The sequence below is a fragment of the Semicossyphus pulcher genome, unplaced genomic scaffold (assembly GCF_022749685.1).
Source record: "Semicossyphus pulcher isolate SPU_LCO1_2020_fin unplaced genomic scaffold, fSemPul1.0.p SCAF_1, whole genome shotgun sequence".
NCBI classification, from domain to species: domain Eukaryota; kingdom Metazoa; phylum Chordata; class Actinopteri; order Labriformes; family Labridae; genus Semicossyphus; species Semicossyphus pulcher.
The window spans coordinates 10784945-10804852 of NW_027211603.1; the positions used below are offsets into that span (position 1 = coordinate 10784945).

At 42.3% G+C, this 19908-nt stretch overlaps 2 protein-coding genes across 13 annotated transcripts in view; both read left to right on the forward strand.

The window, feature by feature from the left end:
- The window catches only part of baz2ba (bromodomain adjacent to zinc finger domain, 2Ba), a 66649-nt gene extending 59438 nt beyond the window's left edge, over window positions 1-7211 (forward strand). For 4 of the 12 annotated variants that reach the window (XM_069657585.1, XM_069657733.1, XM_069657812.1 and 1 more), the window contains 12 exons: window positions 75-137; window positions 720-864; window positions 1174-1994; window positions 2087-2339; window positions 2584-2739; window positions 2966-3126; window positions 3217-3557; window positions 4129-4264; window positions 4350-4496; window positions 4725-5026; window positions 5444-5587; window positions 5764-7211. In XM_069657585.1, coding sequence (XP_069513686.1) covers window positions 75-137; window positions 720-864; window positions 1174-1994; window positions 2087-2339; window positions 2584-2739; window positions 2966-3126; window positions 3217-3557; window positions 4129-4264; window positions 4350-4496; window positions 4725-5026; window positions 5444-5587; window positions 5764-5920 — 2826 coding nt within the window. In that variant the 3' untranslated portion in view covers window positions 5921-7211. The remainder of the gene's footprint in view (window positions 1-74; window positions 138-719; window positions 865-1173; window positions 1995-2086; window positions 2340-2583; window positions 2740-2965; window positions 3127-3216; window positions 3558-4128; window positions 4265-4349; window positions 4497-4724; window positions 5027-5443; window positions 5588-5763) is intronic. The other 8 variants (XM_069657829.1, XM_069657861.1, XM_069657845.1 and 5 more) reach the window with 3 other exon arrangements.
- A 1042-nt stretch (window positions 7212-8253) lies between these two features.
- Window positions 8254-19234, forward strand: wdsub1 (WD repeat, sterile alpha motif and U-box domain containing 1). The gene is made up of 11 exons (XM_069665635.1): window positions 8254-8311; window positions 9595-10006; window positions 10177-10364; window positions 11786-11872; window positions 12129-12222; window positions 12969-13002; window positions 13116-13156; window positions 14922-15049; window positions 16025-16228; window positions 18033-18167; window positions 18288-19234. The coding sequence occupies exons 2-11, from the start codon at window positions 9609-9611 to the stop codon at window positions 18437-18439; spliced, it is 1461 nt and encodes a 486-aa protein (XP_069521736.1). The 5' UTR covers window positions 8254-8311; window positions 9595-9608; the 3' UTR covers window positions 18440-19234.
- Window positions 19235-19908: the final 674 nt, after the last annotated feature.

A 19908-nucleotide genomic window follows, 5' to 3' on the forward strand; every position in this document is an offset into this window, starting at 1 on the left:
CAGTAGATCCATCAGAAAATTGCACTCTGGACGTTTGCTTGGAGACAAATACTGTATTTGTTTTGTCCTGTCAGGATGACGTTGACCAAGCCACCAGTCTGGAGGAGCTGGAGAAGCAGATCGAGAAACTAGCCAAGGTTTGTTCCACTGCAAAGTGCTGCAACAAAGTTAACACACATTAATGTACATTTTTAAAGCTTTAGAAAATGAATGCATGGTTGGTTTACACTGATAATGAATAATTAAAAATGGGAAAGAAAGAGAGATAAAAAGTCTTCTGGGTAAGCAAATTTGAAGAGATAAAGCAGAGATACTCGGAGTACTATTGCTGTTTGGTTATGCAGGACTTGACTGTGTGTTCCTTTGATCATGTCTTGATATTATAAACACACTTTAATGCAATATATGAGACAAACACCTCCTACACTTATTCCCATAAAACAGCTCCAACCTCTAACTGCTTTAAAACACAGTTTGCATTTAAAACAATCATATGTTTTGCACATTTCATGAACATGTGCGCTGACAGGGGGCTCTTTGCTAATGAAGGCATTAATTAGCTTAATTAATTACCTCATTAGCATAGCATGTAATGCTTAATCTATCACGGTGATTACAAAAGGACTTTGCGTTGCATAAGTGTCATTTTGTTTTTCCTGAAGGTCTGTAGATAAAAAATAATGCATAAAAATCACAGTGTATGTTTTGCTCCGTTGCAGCAACATCATCAAATCAGAAGAAAGCTGTTTGAGATTTCCCATTCTCTGCGCTCCATGATGTACGGCCAGGACCGCTACCGCCGCCGATACTGGGTGCTTCCCCACTGCGGAGGGGTCTTCATCGAAGCCATGGAGAGTGGAGAAGGTAGTTACACAGTCTGAGTTTGATATAAAGATGCTTTAGTTTGCTCATCTGATTGCATGAAGCATTGTATGTATACTCAAAAAACATCTAGAAGATTAGAGGGAAAGATTTGTTGTTGCAGGAAGAGGAAGGAAATATATGTTAAGAAGCCTATTCAGCAGTTTTCTGTGGTGTGAAATATGCTTATGCTGTTTTTCTTTGTCTCAGCTTTCTATGACTAATTTGAGATTGCATCATTCAGCACACAGTTGGAATATCAACCACAGAAGTTAAATTTGCAGCTACATTAACCTTCTCATCTCCCTGCAGCTCCTGAGGAACTTGAGGAGGAGCGACAGAGGAGGAGGAGAGCAGCAGAAGAGGTCAAGGTCAAAGAGGAACCTCAGGAGATGGAGTTGCAGAAGGACAAATCCACCAACCTGGATGGGCAGAGCACTCGAACACAGGGCTTGGAGCTGCAGAAAGAGGAGGAGAAGGAGCACGAGGGGAAGATGAACACCCCGACCATCTTCTACCAGCAACCAGGTGGTGTTTCCAAACTGTGCACATTCCGGGACGTCAACAAGGACGTCGGCAAAGAAACTGTGAAGGCAGAGGACAAGGAGGGTCCCCATGTGAGGCAAAACGGCAGCCCTGTGGGTGCTCCCGTTGCCACGACCACAATAATATCATCCTCCCCCACTCACAATACCTCTGAGCCGGCAGTAGCAACAACCCCCTCCATGGTGACCACTAATGACTCTACAAGCATCCCTCCCCCAGTCTCAACTTCATTACCCATCCCGTACCTGCCCGCCCCACGTGAAAGCCCAGGGAACACTCCTCCAACCTCGTCCCCTGCTCCATCTCCTCACCTCATGTTCCAAGCCAACGACCAGCTGCTCCGAGTCCTGACAGAGAGGAGCGGACACTGGTTCAGTCTGCTCCCTCGCAACCCCTGTGACCTCGCCTCCATCGCGACGACTCCTCAAGGAGTTCCCCGTGTGTCTCCCCAAGCATCCTCCACCCCAGCCAGGCCCAGATCCCCGCCTCCGTCCCCTGCCCTGCCTCTCACCCCCTCTGCTGCCTCAGCCTCCGCCAGCCCCCACCACCCAGCCGGCCTCCTCAACTACCCGCTATCAGCCCTGCAGGTGAGGCAGGACACAAATACAGATGTTTTTCTCCTGTACAATTATTTCTGCCACCTCCCTCACCCTTTTTGTTTTTCCTCTCTCCTCCCCAGGTGAAGTCAGGTGGTTCATTGCTAGGAGTTTCTTTCGGAAGCTGGTCCAGTGGCATGTTAAGTCCCAGCTTGCCTCTGTGCAGCAGCCCCAGCCCCATGCCGGGTCACTCTCTGGAGGGCAACACGGCTGCAAGTGTCTCCAGTAAGAGTGAATCACCTTTACCTCGTATTGAGAAATCCTCATCCATGCCCTCTCCTGCCCTGGAGATGCCCAAATCCCTGGACCACCCCATACCTCGGCCTATTCCAGAGGGTGAGTGACAAAAAACCACTGAGAGCAATTAAAGTAGAGGCCACAATCAACCCCTTGAAAAGAATTCACCTGCCTGAAAAGATTTCACTTGCCTGAATAATCGAATGTAATTGGATTAGGGAATGTTCTGCTCTGCTGTAAGCAATTTCATTTGAGTAAAACACAGCTGAATGAAGCGCCTTTTTACAGAGATGTATGTTCAGCGTCTCCTCGCTTACACCCCTGTTTGTGCTTATTGTCTCAGAGTTGCTGTCAGGGTGGTGGCGAGTGTCTGACATCGAGGAGCTGAGGGCTTTAGTCAACGCTCTTCACAGCCGAGGCATCAGAGAGAAGGGCCTCCAGAGGCAGATTCAGAAATACATGGAGATCATCCCCCAGGTCTGCACCAAACACAGAGACGGTAAGTGGCTCAACAATCGTGTGGGCATAGGAACAAGAGCGAAGAGTTATAGATACAGTCGCTTGGTTACTGTCCAAACCCTTCCTTGATGATCCCTGCAAACACTCATTATTTAAGATTAAACTACAAGATTATCTGTGCATGTTCGGCTGCACTGCTCATGTGTTAACCTGCAGCAGTGAGTCTGTGTTTTTGCTGACTAATGTTTGTCTTGTTGTGCATCTAGTGGCCATGATCGAGCTGCATGAGCTTGAGGAGAGCCAGGTCAGTGTGGAGTCTGTGCGTGGCTGGTGTGTTGAGGAGCAGGCAATGGAGATGGACATTGCCGTGCTGCAGCAGGTCGAGGAGCTGGAGAGGAAGGTCACTGCTGCCAGCCTGCAGGTCAAGGTAATATAAGAAGACAAGCATCCCACTATGCACTTTAAGTAGTGTAAAAGTAGTGTTTAAGCATAAGACTAAACATCTGGCTTCCTCTAGCAGGGCTGGACATTCCCAGACCCTCAGTCTGAGCGAGAGGACCTGGTGTATTTCGAGCACAAGCCCCCCACCAAATCAACGCCGACGTCAGCGAACGCCGGAGACAAGGACTCCAAGGACTCCAAGGAGCATCCGGAGGAGCGGGGGGAGAAGGGCGGGGTGATGCGTCACCCGGACAACCCGCTGGACATTGCAGTGACACGTCTGACTGATCTGGAGCGCAACATCGAGAGAAGGTACCTGAGGAGTCCCTTAGGTACCACCATTCAGATCAGGCTGGATAATGTGGGTACGGTCACTGTCCCTGCCCCCGCCCCATCCACTAGTGCTGACAGGGAAGGGTAGGTCATTTCTCCAACCAAAGCTCCCCCCTCTCCCACTAAGAGCCTTTCCTCTCTCTGTGTGTGCTTTATGTTCCCATACTACTCAAAAAGTGAGGGTCTTCGCTGCTTTCACAGCGGAGTTTTGTGGTGGCTTGTTGCATTTTCGTTTCTTCCTTTGGTCTTGTGCAGTTTTTTGGGAGGGATGGGGGGGTGACTCCACTCAGCTTCATGTCCTGTAGAGGCATTGTTTTCTGCAGTCATCTGCATGGTGTTGTGCATCAGTAACCTTGGTTTTGGGCATACTCATGGCTCCCTCTATACAGCATACACTTACACAGGTTTAACTCCTTCACTCTCTCTGCATGAACGCCCCTTGACATAACAAATTCGGTGTGTACCTCTCCCCAGTGCCCCACACCCCCAAAATCCTCATGCCTCTCTCTGCACAGCTGGAGCTCTTTATGTCTTGCTAGCAGCTGGTTCAACTGACACACACTACTGCTTTGTGTGTGTGTGTGTAAATGCACCCACATATTCACAAATATGTGTGCATTTTTGTGTCTCATCATTCCTCTTTCTCTTCTCCCAGTGGTGAGGAGGAGGTGGCCCACGGTATGAAGGTGTGGAGGAAGGCCCTGAGTGAAGTGCGCAGTGCCGCCCAGTTGGCCATGTGTATCCAGCAACTGCAGAAGTCCATCGCCTGGGAGAGGTCCATCATGAAAGTGGTGAGCAGCAGATCAAATAGAGCCACATCTCGATTCAAACAACAACATGAAAACAAACTCAGGAAGTTTACGCTCTTCTTTTCAGTACTGTCAGATGTGCAGGAAGGGGGATAACGAGGATCTCCTCCTGCTGTGTGATGGCTGTGACAAAGGCTGCCACACTTACTGTCACAAACCCAAGATCACATGTATCCCAGAGGGAGACTGGTACTGCCCGGCCTGCATATCCAAGGTATCAGAAGCATTTAATATGCATTGCATTGTAAAGGGAATCCTGCTTATGTATTATTGTTTATATAACATTTAAATCAAGCCTTACATCATGATTTTCTATATGTGGTCAGGGGAGAAGCTAAGTACTGGTAATAAAGCCAATATTAGAAGGTTAATATGTTCTAAATGGACACTATACGGTTGGTTGCATTTGTACCTAAGAGACTGTATTTTTTACTCTCTGCAGGCGAGTGGTCCGTCTCCAAAAAGCAAAAAACCTCCGAGCAAACCAGTAGCATCCAGCGCAGGGGGAGGTAAGAAAGCTGGAGAGGTGAAGAAGAACGGGAAGCAGGCGGGTAACGGGGAAGTGTCAGAGGAGGACCCGGCCAGCGCCAGCAGTACGCCCAAGAAAGGAACAAAGGACACCAGCAGGAAGAGGAAAACAGAAGAGAGCTCACCTGCTCCGCCACCAGCCAATCAGGAGAGCCCTGTGTGTGTGAAGCGAGCCAAGACAGCAAGAGACAACAACAGGGACCTGGGATTATGCAGGTATGCGTCTCTAGCCTGCTCGTACTTGTCTCTCTGTGAATTCTTTATTTAACAGCATCTTTTCTTAGACAATAGTACAGGAGCTGTGATTTACTGTAGGATGTCTTCACTTTATCATTAAATAGGATTAGAATTTTGCCTATCCTCATAAAAACACAAACTTTACCAAACTTTGAACGTCCTTCAACTGATTTTCTGTCCTCTTGTTGACAGCAGAAACAAGCTGTAAACACAAAAACAACACTATTTACGCAAGTCACAATCTTGAACACGTCAATATTAAGCAGCAAGACTCTTCAGGTCTGAGGGGAGCTGCAGTTTAAAAGACAGCTTCTCAATGTGAAATCCAAGGCTTTTACCCTGACTATAATCCAGAGTGTCTAACAGTGTGTGTGTGTGTGTATTTGTGTTCAACAGGGTTCTCCTTGCTGAGTTGGAGCGGCATCAAGATGCATGGCCTTTTCTCACACCCGTCAACCTGAAATCGGTCCCCGGCTACAGGAAGGTCATCAAGAAACCGATGGACTTCTCCACCATACGTGAGAAGCTTGTGAGCAGCCAGTGAGTTCCCGTCACTTCTTTTTGTTCTTTTTCTACTGAAATCCTTCAGGACTCTTTGTGCAGAATTTAAAGTCGGAGTTGTGTTTTACAGAGAGAAAGTTTTAGTTACAGAACAGTCTGTGATGTTTCAGCTGCATGTCAGTCGCACTTTGTCACCTTTCTTTTTTGTGTTTCAGGTATCAAAACCTGGAGACTTTCATCATTGATGTCAACTTGGTGTTTGATAACTGTGAAAAATTCAATGAAGACAATTCAGACATTGGTCGAGCAGGTCATAACATGAGGAAGTTCTTTGAGAAGCGCTGGACTGAGCTTCTGAAACAAACAAACTAAACGTCTGTTCAGATCCTCCCCATAAACCCCATTCAACGTTTCCTATCGGAGCACCAGGTTTTACTTTTGTTTTTAGTTTCTGATGGAGATTGTGGCTTTGCAGGATGGAAGAAGAAGACAAATCCTTAATAAGGAAACCATGGTGTGCTTCAGAGAGCCGTCACCTTGAAAAAAACACAAACAAGTCGTTACATGAGGTGCGCTGGATTTTATTACAACAGGGATAAAAGCCCCAAAGAGTCCCAGAGAAATGGGGTGTCGTAGTGCAATACCATTCCCTGTCTCAGAACACTGCACTGAATTAATCCTCAACTATCACTGATGTGTCTGCGCTAGAATACTTTCCACTACTTGTAAATAGTCTTTTGTTATTTAATCGTATTATAGTGAATGTATTTAATTTTGTAATAATTATTTATGAATCAAGGTCCACTTCATTTTCTATGAAAAGGAAGAATCAGCTGAACTGCTTTGAATTAAAAAAAAGGAATGTGTCTTTGTGTTATAATTTTTCTCCCAAATATCAAACAAAGCCAAGAAAAAAAAAACTGTTTACACTGTTCAGTGCTTTGGGGCATCAGAGGACTGTATTGATTTGTTCAAACTGTAAAACTGCATTTATTTACAGGAACAGCAGAGGAACAGTCAGACAATTGTGATTCATGTGTATATACTGTTTATTAATGTCAATATTATGTCTTGTTTGGAACGATGTGTAAAAATTGTTTAAGAATATTAAGATATTGTTTATGCCTTAGAATGATTGTAGCATTCTATTTTAGTGAACGTGATGAAAACATTATCATAAATATTGTTTGTACAGTATATACATATCCTCTGCAAACACTGTGGTATCCTTAATCTTGGTAGTGCCTACCCTTCCAACAGGGGCATGTAGGGGATGTTATTGTTTTTAGTTTTCATTCTTATGACAACATTATTTTTTTATATGATTTCAATCCAACAAGGCCTCCAAAGTTGGACAGTGACACAGAAATCATTCCTCAGCATAGAAGAAGAAGAAAAGGAACAACAAGCATTCAGTTATGCTTCCATGATGCATTTCCTCGTAATCTGCCACAATACAGAGGACCTAAGGCCATTCGTAACCACTGTGTTGAACCTTGCTGTGTGTTGTGGCCTGATGGAGGCAGCTAGATTTTTTTGTACCCAAGTCAAGAGTACTTGAAGTTACTTTATTTAAGATATTGTGGAATAAAAGTATCATTCTTTTGTAGGAGCTTTATTTTTCACTAGTGTGTGGCACGGACCTATTAAAAGGATGTTTTTCAACGTAAATGTCTAAAGCTTGTTTTATTTCAATTTCATCCTATATAATTGCTTTTGAAAAAAGGCTTAGAGGTAGATATGTTTTTCATCTCAATTGAAAAGTCTTGTTTCTAGAAGCCCTGAGAGGCAATTTCCTAATTCCTAAAAGTCTGGTGATAGATTTTCCTTCATTCATTCATTCATTTGGCCATTTTAAAGTGTTAGTTGTTATAGTACTCAGTTCAGCCACAAGAGGCTAACGTGCATCACAGACACATGCTCTAAATAGGACTGAAAGCATTCCTGTTTTCTTTCAGGTTCATTTTTGATTTCTCAATGCACCACATCCATGTTTTACACATACAAAAAGATTATCTCAACACAATTTAGATCACACAGAGAGAAAGTGGATCACAAACCTAGCTAAAAACTTAAACTTTACATGTGTTTATTTATGTCTGCAACCTGAATCCAAATTAAAATTTCAAGATGTAGGCCATGGAAAAATGCTGTCAGCACTAGTGGATGGGGCGGGGGCAGCAAAATGTTTGTTTTTTCCAAGGCAGAAAGTTAGAAAGTTTATCAAATGCATTACTTTTTAACTAAATACTGATGACAAAAAAAACTTTGGTTTGGGATCCTTAAAATGTGCATAAAATATGCAATTATATAAAACTCATTTACCATTTACCATGTTGGTGTCACAGATAGACACTGCAAAAAATACATCATGCAGTGCCTGACATGGAGAATACAAAATAAAGTTTGCATCAATTAATCTGGAGTCATATCAGATTTTTAATCATGGGTCACTCATAAACATGCAAATAAACACCTAACAGATAATCACAGCACTAAAACCATAGACTGTATAAATGAGGCTAAAACCCATCAGGTAATATTATAGGCAATCTAATTAGAAAATGTTAAACATAATTATACTTCCGATGGATTCCAAATAGTTGTGTCCTTCAAATTTAAAGTCTGTGGAAACAGTTTTAGTTCTCAGAGGTTTTTATGTCTTCCGAGAGGGTGACGTAACCCGCATTACGTCAAGGTCAGCTGTTTGATGCGGAAGTAAATAACATTCAGCTGAACGGAAAACACGACGGAGAAAGAAAGGTACAGTACACTGTTGTATGAATATGTAGATGAAATTAAAATTGCGTTTAATTTATTTACCTTCTAAGTTTGCTTGTTTTGGGGTTTTTGCCACCGTGTCCTCCCGCAGTCGAATAATATTTGACATTATAACAAGAAGTGAAAGTTGCTTCTCGACTCTGCTGCATCTTTAGCTTGATCCGCAACAGTTACTTCTGACACAGTATATATCCCTGTAGGTTAACTGTTTGTTTGTCTGCTGGTTAATATTTTTCTGTAAGTGAAGTGATGTGATAACCCACATACATTTCCTCATTAAAACAGGAAAGCTATATGGGTTTATGCTTTCTCATCTTCTACTGTTAAACTTGAATAACCCTCTTTACATCTTGAAGTGCTGTAGCTACTGACGGATTATTGGCTCACAAACTCTAAGTACCTCTTGTGTTATTATATTATTAGCGTCAGATTAAATTAACTGTCACTAATTTTGAGGGCAAAGATGTAGACTTGAGATTCAAAAGTAAGGTCTGGAGCCTGTTACAATCCCTGAATTAAAACATCGTACGGCAGAAATGCCTTACCTAGGTATTTATTTTTAATGTTAAGTTACTTGACTTGTGGATTTATAGAGATAAAGAAAGATTTATATAGAAGCCAACTTTGAAAAGGGGAATTGAGAAAGGAATAGTTGGTGTTTAGAGCTATGACAAACAATTACTTCCCTTTTTAAAATGATAAATGGCTTATGGCTAAGTTAAATGGCTAAGTTATCCCCCAAAAATGTAAGAAAATATCCAAAGGCCCAATTTGATTACTTCTGTCCCACCAACAGCTTAAAACCAGATATTTTAAATTAACAATTAGGATGAAAAAAGCAGAGATGCAAATATTTGGAAATATTACATTGACAAATAACTTAAACCAATGCTTTCTTTTTAGTGTACATTTTTGTCAATCTACAAATAGATTAACAGACATGTCATTTAAAAATCAGCTTAGACCTGATAGACTTTTAGCATCTTTGCTAACTAGGATTTTAGACTGGACCTGGACTTTCCCTTAAGGACTTAAGACCTGACTTTAGCCCTGCAGAAAAGGTTAAAAACTGCTCTGGTTGAGGAAACACTGTGAGTCAATCAGGAGGGAATACAATATGAGTTTAATCATTTTTATATTCACGTGTTTTTCACGTTCAGGACTTGCTAATTCCATGCTGTGTTGTTCCTCTGCGAACCTTTAGATTTATATGAACCATCTCCCATTACATCATGTTTTTCTCATCCCCTCTGTGTGAACTCTAGGACCTGCTCTCCAAATGACGTCTCTTGTTTGCACTTTGCAAGACCATCGAGACGATGTCAACTGGATTGCCTTCTCTGGCAACCTGCTCGCCACATGTTCAGGGGACAAAACCCTCAGGATTTACAACACTCAGGACTTCTCTGAGCTGTCCTTCTCTCCGCTGTGGGGACATGGATACGGCGTCCACTGCTGCTGCTTCAGCACCTGCGGACAGTTCCTCGCCTCATGTTCCACTGATGCTACCACGGTGGTCTGGTCCATGGTCACAGGCGAGATCGAGGCCGTCCTGGAGCATCCTGGTCGCAGTCCTGTGAGGATCTGCGCGCTCTCTCCTGACTCTGCACACATGGTCTCTGGAGCATCTGATGGCACTTTGGCTCTTTGGGATTTCCCCTCCAAACAACTGCGAAGGTAAAGCTGACAGTACAGTACAAGATTCTCTCATATCTCCTCTGTCTGCAGTTACATATTAGCACTATCTAGTTCCATGCACGACTGCATTTAATCAATGGTGATTAATTTAATGACAACAGAAGTAGATGTACCTGTTAATGCAGCTGCTGTGTGTTGTGTTTGTTTAGGACCGGAGCAGTGAACGACACAACGCTGGTAGCCTGCTCCTTCAGCCCCTGCAGTCAGGTGTTCATGACCGGCTCCACCTACGGAGACCTGCGTCTGTGGGACCTGGACATGAAGCAGCTCCATGCAGAGAAAAATGCCCACGACCTGGGGGTTACCTGCTGTACCTTCGCTCCCAGCATCCTTGGCGGTGAGAGCCACTGCTGCAAAGAAGCTGTGGCACACAGCTTAGACAAGTGTTTCTGGCAGTGAGAGCCCTAAAACTTATGAAATCATAAGATTAAAATCTGAATTATTTATGTGTCAGTAAAAAATGTTCACATGAATCTGTAACATTTATATTTTGGGCAAGAATTCCTCAAATCTGCTCATGTAAAAGTTTGACAGAGTACAGAGGCAGGATATTTCACAGTTTAACAGTGAAACAGAGCATCAAATATAGATGCCACTGTTAATATAAGACACATTAACATTAAACATTTACCAGGAAATTACTTCATATATAAATACATATGCAAATATTTAACCATTAACTATAAAAAAAAAAAGAGTCAACCGCAGCCTATAAAACTTCTGTGCTTTTTTGCATATCAGCAAACCCCAACTTGGGTTTTGCATAAAGGCAAGGCGAGGCATGGAAAGTTTATTTATTGAGCACCATTCATACATGAAGCAATTCAAAGTGCTTTACACAGTTACAAACAGAGCATTAAGAACATTAAAAGAAATGTGACACAAAGCAAAAAATCAATACAGGAAACAAAATGTATTAAGATGTAAGTTCAGGTCCGGTCAGAACACTACAACAGTATATGCTTACTTCCCCAAGGACGCTCTCTAACACGTAAAGTATCACACACGCCTTTTTAAGTTTGAACTCGTCAGTTAGACGTATTAGTCGTGTTCCCCAGAACAGACTTTGCGTCTGCGGGTTCCAAACCCTGAAAAGGTGTTCCCAGATCTACCTTTTCTCCTGTAAGGCTTCCAAACCCTTTGAAATGTTACAATCACACAGTTTTTAAAAGCAAAAACAAAGTTTGTTGTTTATTTAATCTTTGTGTTAATGTTTGTTTTAATTTTACTTGTATCTAGTTGTATTTTATCCATTTTAATTTTAAATCAATTTGTCTTTAAGAAATCACCGACATTTCAATCTACCTTTTTCTTTCTAAAACGCTGAATGCAAACAACTCTTTTGCTCAGGCCTAAGTCTTTCTCTTTAATTATAACTCTTATTATAATAACCTAGTTAAAGCATGAATGCCACCTAGTTCCAGTGCATACTGACATATTCCTAAAACATGATAATTTAACAGTTTAAATGGCCTCAGAGATTTAAAAACAATTACCAAATCTGTACTCACCTTATTACTTTAGAAGCAGAGGATAGTATTATAGGAGGGAACGTTACTGTTATATTGATATTCAACATCTAATTAATCAAAGGTTTGTCTGAATCACATCAGATCTGTTTGGACTTCTTCCACTTATACTTGGGGACAAAAATATCGAAGTACTTGCTTGATTTACATCATCCCTATTTTGTGAGAGATTGACCACTGTCTGGTTTGCTGTCACACAATATTCTTATTTGGTGTTTTTATCTTTTAGGTGGTCAAGTCGTGCAGTTTCGTCTGGCGTCCTGTGGGCAGGACAGTCATCTGAAGATCTGGGCTATTAACAAGTTCGACTCTGGAGGTACAGTGACATATCTTTACTATGTTCGCAGACTGGAAGATCTCTCTCTCTCTCTCTCTCTGTCTCATGGGTCTCACTGTCATTAAATAACCTTTAATAGACATCAGTAAGTCTCTGCTATACAAGGCAGAATTAGACTTTCATTGATGTTAAATGTTAGATGTTTTCATGGGATGAACAATCACAGCTTTTTGGCTTGTTTGACTTTCGAGGAGATTATTTCACTAACTAACTCAGTGTTTTCTCTCTCTTGTAGCCTGTAAGATGCAGCTCCTGCACACACTCACTGGACAGTCAGCTCCGGTCCTCTCCTGTGCGTACTCCTCAGATGGGCAGCTGCTTGTGTCTGGGTAGGATATTTAAGAAGGTTAAGGAAGCATATCGGTGACTTTAAAAACAAATTTAAAAGCATACGTTAAGTTTTTTGATTGATTTCTTACTGTTTGGTCATCTTATATTGTTTATATATATAAAGTAGTATAGAGTGAAAATTGAAGAGACTAAAACTTGCTTGAAATAGGTAACCCATCACAGTTCCAAAAAAGTCTGTGCTCACAATTGTCAAATAATAAAAGCAGACAACATGTGATGTGAGTTTTGTCTAGTTTAAGCAAGTTTCAAATAGATTTATAACAAATAGTTGTAATAGTTGTACCTGTTATTTGAGAAAAAAGTTACTAAATCTTTTGGTACAACTGAAAAAAAAGATTATCAATAATGTAAATTGTAATGAAAATGTATGTAATATAAAACTGCCTGCATGTTCCTTTAAAGGCACATTTGATGGATTTTTTTACCCTCCAGACGCCCTTATGAAAATTCATTGAAGTAGCAAATCTATATTTTACCTCTTGATGTTAAATACATCAAAACGAGTGTCTTGATCTATTAAGTATGTCAAGACTGATGTAATACATACATCATTTGCATGGACATCCAAGTAGGCCACTCAACTGTCAGGATGCAGTACTTCAGTGGAGCCACTAGAGGGAGACATTGATCGTTTTATTCCTCACAGAGTGAACGTGAATGTGAACATGCTGTACCAAAAATATTCTGCTCATGAGTTACAATTCAATCTTTTTACTTCCTTCAGGTCTGTGGACAAAACCGTCACGGTCTATGATGCTGTAAGTGCCTCTCCTTTTAACTGGGTTACATATAAGTTTGTATAATTACATATTGATCCATTGAAAACATACAGTTAATGTTTTTATGTTGCTACACTTTGTCTGTTTTGCAGAATAATGCAGTTCTGCTTTACACGCTGAATCAGCACGAGAGGTAAATACTCACTTTGATTTATGTTGTTCATATTTTATTAAAATTTTAACGTTTAATGATCTCAGGTTGTAACTCTTCTAATTATAAATATACACATGTTCAGACTCTTTGATAGACATATTTTTTGGTTCACTGTAAGAAGCTTTGCTGAGGTAACACTTGAAAAAGGTATTGGTGTTTTATTTTGCCTGTCGCACTGAGATGTTACCCAACTGGTTTTCAGAGGATTTGAGAGCATAAAATGTTCAATTATACAAAACAAGAGCAGTAAATGCCCTTTGCATCAACGCTTCACTTACAGGGAACTCAGAGGTACCTTAATACCTTAATACCTTAAATAGATTATGACCCAGCATGGTCACCAAAGATGCCAGGTACGACTTCTATCACCACATCTCTCCCCTACACATACAAGCACATATACTAAGCCGCAGCTGAACGATCACACTTACAAGCTATTTAAGTCCATCAAGCCACCTGTGATTGAAAGGCAGAAAGCTCGCCTCCTTTCAGCCGGGCGAATGAAAGTCTTTTTGGAAAATCACCAAGTGAAGTGGAGGAAGATGAGGCAAGTTGAGAGAAAGTGGATAAATGGCGAAAAAAAATAAGTCACAACACTCGTCAAAATACTTCCAGGAAACTTCTTTGACTCCAGACAAACAGTCAGTAGTACAGAATAAGAGTGTCTCGCCTTTCATTACATTCTTATTTAGGATTTTAGTGATGTTGTTTGAATCAAAGTCGCTTTTTTGGATTAGCATTTCCGAGCAATCCAGCTTAAGTTTTGGGATGACTGTCCTCATTAAGGCTGCCTTGACTCATTTGAATCAACTGAAAATTGGATTTTGAGCCTTTGACGCGGAGATCATGGAGAGCTGCAGTGCCCAACTTTTAACCCTGTAATAGCCAAACAGATCTGCAGGCAGGGTCCCTCATGGCTGCTAAGATCTCGGGCTTTTGGCTCCAGTTTCTGAATGATCTGCTTGCACAGATTCAGTCACTATTATCTCTGACACAACTTTTGTTTTACGTGCTCTTTTATTCTCCAAGTTTGAGGTTTTTTTTCTTCCTTTCAGTCCTCTTGTTTTGTCCTCTTAAAGGGCCAGTTCGCTGATTTTCAACCTCAGTCTGATCATGCTTTTAAGGGGAGCTAATGCCATTATGGTATAAAGAAAATGCAGTTTCGCAGTATCTGCTTCTCGAATGGGTCCTGGAAAAAAAGCTTGCTAAAGCACACTTCCTTAATCTAGGACGCCCGCCTCTGATGTCATGCGTCGTTCAAAATCGTCAGGTTTGAAATGTAGACTGCAGACCTGAAGATTTTTTAGACAATCCACCGGTATATTCTCGTCGTATTTTGGATTCTGTACCGCTCTGAGCCATTGCCTGCTGCGAAACGGTAGTATTTCACTCCAGCGTCTCTCGCTGGGCCGTTCCTTTCAGAGGGAGGGGTGCAATGCATGCTGGGTGTTGTAGGAATGTAGAATGGGCGAAACCACGAGCTGTTTGTACAACTTTCTCCACAGCTATGGCGCCAATATCAAATATTATCGCTTCTATTGATTACAGAGAACACCAGCTTTGACTGACAGTGGCTTTTTCCAGGGGCAAACTGCCCCTTTAATTGATATATTAGCATTAAGGTGTTTGCCATTGATTTCTAAACGTCTTTGGAACAGTTCATTTTAGTCCTTTCTCATAATATACAGGGACAATAACACCTCACTGTTACCAGCATTCAGATGATCTCTGTCCTCTGCTGCAGGTACGTGACAGCGTGTTCCTTCTCTCCGACTGCACCACTCATTGCTACAGGATCCATGGATAAGACTGTAAACATCTGGAGGCTGGAGGACGGATGCAGAGGCCGAGGTGGGAAACACGCACAGCACCATCCAATACAGTAAAAGTTATGATATTATGATTAGTTACATCTGTTTTATATTGTAATCTTGTTTTCATGTCCTCCTCCTTTACTGCGCCTTGTGTCCAATGGACAGACGGGAAGTCGTTTTCTGGTAAGCTTGATATTATTCTTAATAGTTTTTTTCGCGCTAGATTTTTTTTGTTATCTAAAACCTTTCACGTGATTATCATTTAATCGTTTTCAATCCTTTTTTTTTAAAGATTATTTTTTTGGCCTTTCATTCCTTTACTGAGAGAGGACAGAGTAGGAAACAGGGGAAGAGTGGGGGATGACACGCGGCAAGGGGCCGAGGGCCGGACTTGAACCCTGGGCCGACTGTAGCCTCTGAGCTAACCGCTGAGCTAAACCGGCAACGATCACTTTCAATCCTATCAGAACACTTGCACCTCAATACCCTCACTAGAAGCTTTTATTCAACGGCTTGTTGCAGTGTCAGGTGTTAAACTTGTGTCATCTCGCAGTGAAGGACACAGGTGTTGTGTACACGAGTGCTCTCTTCTCTTTAATCACACTTTAGTCTGAAGTGTTGTTTCAAAGATTGCATTGCCTTGCTTCTGTTTACAGTTTATTTTTCTCTGTGTTTCAGAGACGTCTGCTCTGACATCGAGTGAAGGTAGAAAGAAAATATGCATTACTGCACAGCATGAACACATAAAAATCAGTAACAGAGACTCAATAGTTATGTGCACATACAAACAAAAGGTTATTTAGAAGTTGTCTAAATCCAACATTTCTGTCTGCGATGTACAAGCTCCTTTTCACCTTTTAGCTTCATCTTGTATCAGTGAAAACATCAATGAAACCTCCAGACATTTATTTATGTTAGCTCACACGCTGTGTTAGTCACAGCCCCCTAATCAATAACAAGTCAGCAGGGTGCCCGGATAGACTTGAATGAAATATGAGGTCATTTTTCAAAAGGTGCTGCAGCTGTCAATGACTGACCGTCTTGCTTTCTCTCCAAGGGAAAACATCAGCGGGCCGATCGAAGCTGTTGGTCGGCGATTGGTTGGAGGAGGATGTGTCGGCGTGGCTGCTGGAGGAAGGCCTCGGGGGATTGGTGGATAAATTCACCGCCAACAACATAGATGGGACGGAGCTGCTCGGCCTCACCAAGGAAACGCTGGCGTCAGAGCTGCACATAGGTGAGGAAGACGAATATCACTCGCTGCTCAGAGTGCAATGTCCCCTCAGCTCCCTCATCCTAATGCTCTCTTTTGTCTGACACATAACAATATAAATCCAGTTTTATGGGTATTACACGTCTGCTATTATATGAGAATAGACATACATGGATTAGGTTTGTACCTGTTTACATGGATAAAAAGGCAGCGCCATTAAATTCAAGTAAGGGTGAAGGAATGAATGAATGTTGACGGGGGTTTTACTCAGCAAGATTACATAATATAAGGCTAGACTGTAAAAGTACTCAGCTTTTGGGCTTCAGCAGTTCTGACTTTAATCTGGAGCACTTCCTTAGTTACATAATCCAATCCCCCAAACAGTATTTCCCATAAGGTAAAAAGTGGATTTACACCTAATAACATTAGGCTTTCTTGTTATGTCCAAGTCAAATTCTGTTTAACCGACTTTATCTCGTGTATTCTGTGCTTTTTATTCGCTGCAATATTTCCAACCGCAAGGCTAAAGTAGGAGTGCTATGTTGTCAATGTCAGTCTACCAGCCCGGCCGGTATTCGTCATGTAGTTGTCAGCAAATGTTTGTTGTTTTGCCATGCCGTCATTTCCATCCCACAGTCGCTGTCAATCACTCCTCGGTTTACACAGCTTCAGCGCCGTGACAGCTTGTGCTCACATTGTTCTGTTTTTAGTAACGTAGCATGAACACCACCTTTTTAGCAGAACTAACTCCGAGAGAAGTTCCGAGTTCTCATCTGCTGCGATGAAAGAGAGGGGGGAAACAGGCAAGCTTTTCAAAGGTGGGAGAGAAATCAATCAGATGAGCGTTCCTTCTAAAGAGGCAGAAACACGATGTGCCAGAAAGATCTGCAGAGAGTCGACAAAGTGTGTTTGTGTTTGGCTTTAGTTAACTCATTTACGCTTAAAAATGTGAAACTTAAAGGGCCAGTTAGCCGATTTTCAACCTCAGTCCTGTCATGCTATCATGGGGAGCTAATGCCATTATGGTAGGAATATAATTTCGCTCTGTGCCTTTGGAGGACGCTATCTGCTTCTCCATGGGCCCTGGAAAACCTCCGCCGGACTACGTAAAACGCGTCATCTGGCGGAGGCCAGGGAGCTCGCTAAACTATACTTCCTTCCGTTCAAAATCGTCACGTTTGAAATGTAGACTGCAGACCTGAAGATTTTTAGATGACTGGTATATTCTCATTGTATTTCGGATTCTGTACCGCTCTGAGCCGTTGCCTGCAGCGATCAATATCCTTTACTGGAAAATGGTAGTATTTCATTAAAGCATCTCTCGCTGCGCCGTTCCTTTCAGAGGGAGGGGCGCAATGCACGCTGGGTGTTGTAGGAATGTAGAATGGGCGAAACCATGAGCTGTTTCTACAACTTTCTCCACAGCTATGGCGCCAATTTCAAATATTATTGCTTCTATCGATTACAGAGAACACCAGCTTTGACTGACAGTGGCTTTTTCCAGGGGAGAAAATATGCTCCTATAATATCAAACTTTGAATCGGACATACAGTCAGCAGACATGATCTGCTCCAAACACTCACACACCCACGCTAACATTTGACAGTGAAAAGTGCTAAACACAGGAATAATAATAACTGATATTTTATATTGTTGTTTGAGTCTGTTTAGCTTGTTACACTTGATGCTCCAGCAGTTTATATTTTCTCACAATAAATCCGGCACATTGTCTCTGTGTGTGTGTCTCTGTGTGTGTGTGTGTGTGTGTGTGTGTGTGTGTGTGTGTGTGTGTGTGTGTGTGTGTGTGTGTGTGTGTGTGTGTCTGTAGAGTCCGTAGGCCTGCGTAATAAACTCCTGAGGAAGGTGGAGGAGCTGAAGAGTGATTCAGTGTGTTCAGGCATTCCTGATGAGTTTCTGTGTCCAGTCACCAGAGAGCTAATGAGGGAGCCAGTCATCGCTGCCGGTAAGCAAAGATCAGACCCTCTCCTCCGAACATTTCCATATAATGACACAACACATAAGTTTAGAGTCAGCCAGTGTGAACAGAAAAGCATGTATTTGTTTGCGTGACGCTTCCCAACAGACGGATACTCGTATGAAAGAGAGGCCATCGAGAGCTGGATCAACACCAAGAACCGCTCCAGCCCCATGACCAACCTCCCGCTACTGACCACCCTGCTCACCCCTAACCACACTTTGAAGATGGCAATCGGCCGCTGGAAGACCAGCCACTAGCATCCAAAAGACCCTAGAGTGCCCCAAATACTTTCCCTGACGTAGACAGAGCCTAGAATACAGTGCTCACAGGGATGCCAGAACATTTCAGGTAAAGATGTGTCTGTTTACCCACAACTGAGGCTTCTGTACAAAGCTAAAGATGTTCTTTTATGCTGGGAGCAGTTAGGCTAAAACATACTATCAGGTTACTTTCAGCTTAACAAGTTTTAACGAGCAGATTGTTGGTTCAGTTGCCTGCTTACACATCATATGGTTCCCAGGGGAGCGCGCCTTATTGCGCCTGTAATTATGGCTGCGCAATATTTTCATTGTCGTCACGATATGAACAAGCATCATAAACAACTTGCAGAAGTCTGCCTTAAAATGCACTGTGAGGGAAACATTTGATTTAACTACCAATTCATGCATGCAAACATTTGACCTATCAGATGGAGTCATGGATGAATGGGCCATGCTTTCACACCATTTGGCCAATCAGATTAAGCCACAGCTAGCCATCAGCTACCCTCAAATTAATTGGTGGTAATGTTGTGGTGACACAAAGGCTGAAGAAGAATAAAAAGAATATGCTGTTAATGAAGGTATAAAAGAGCAGCACTTCTGCTTTTGGGAATTGGGACGTTGCAAAGACTGTAAGACATGCCGAACAGCAGAATGAGGGACTGGGATATTCTGGCTAATATGCAAATTCAAGATTTGTTTATAAATCGCATGACATATCATTTTTTTGGCCTTTATTAGAGAGAGGACAGAGGATAGTGTCGGAAACATGACACGCGGCAGGGGGCCGAGTGTGGGAGTTTAGGCCTTGTCCGCCGTATTGAGGACAGTAGCCTCTGTATATGAGACTTGCAATTTAAAGGGGTGTATTATGCAAATTTCAAGCTTCATATTTTGTGATACCTGTGGAGTAGCTTAGCAGAATTTACAGTGAAAAAAACTCAGCATTTTTCTCACACTGGTGCTCTGTGCAGGCCCTCATACAGCCTCTGCCTTAAACGACTCAGTCAGCTCTGTCCCTTTAAGAAACCCCGCCCCTACAAACCCACTTTGTTCTGATTGGCCAGCTCTCCGAAGCCTGTGACGTCACAAAGTGCAGCGTGTAGAAGAAAAAACAGTGTGAAACCTGGCGTTCACAGCAGTCTGGGGATGACTCCAACATACTTTGACCTACAGATTTGAAACTTCACCCACGTTTATTCTGGGCATCCAACACTGTGACATTATATATGTCTTAAAATGTGAAACAGCATAATACCCCCTCTTTAACCGCTGAGCTAAACCGACGCCCCTTAATTGCAATATTTAAAAATGTCTTTAAAAACACACTGCACACTACCTGCTCAGCACCGGACACCAGGCAGACACAGTTAGCGACTAGCTGCTGAACCTAGTGCCGTTAAAACAAAGTAAATATTGGTCCTACATTAGCAAGCTGACTAGAAACACCACTCTACAAGGGATGA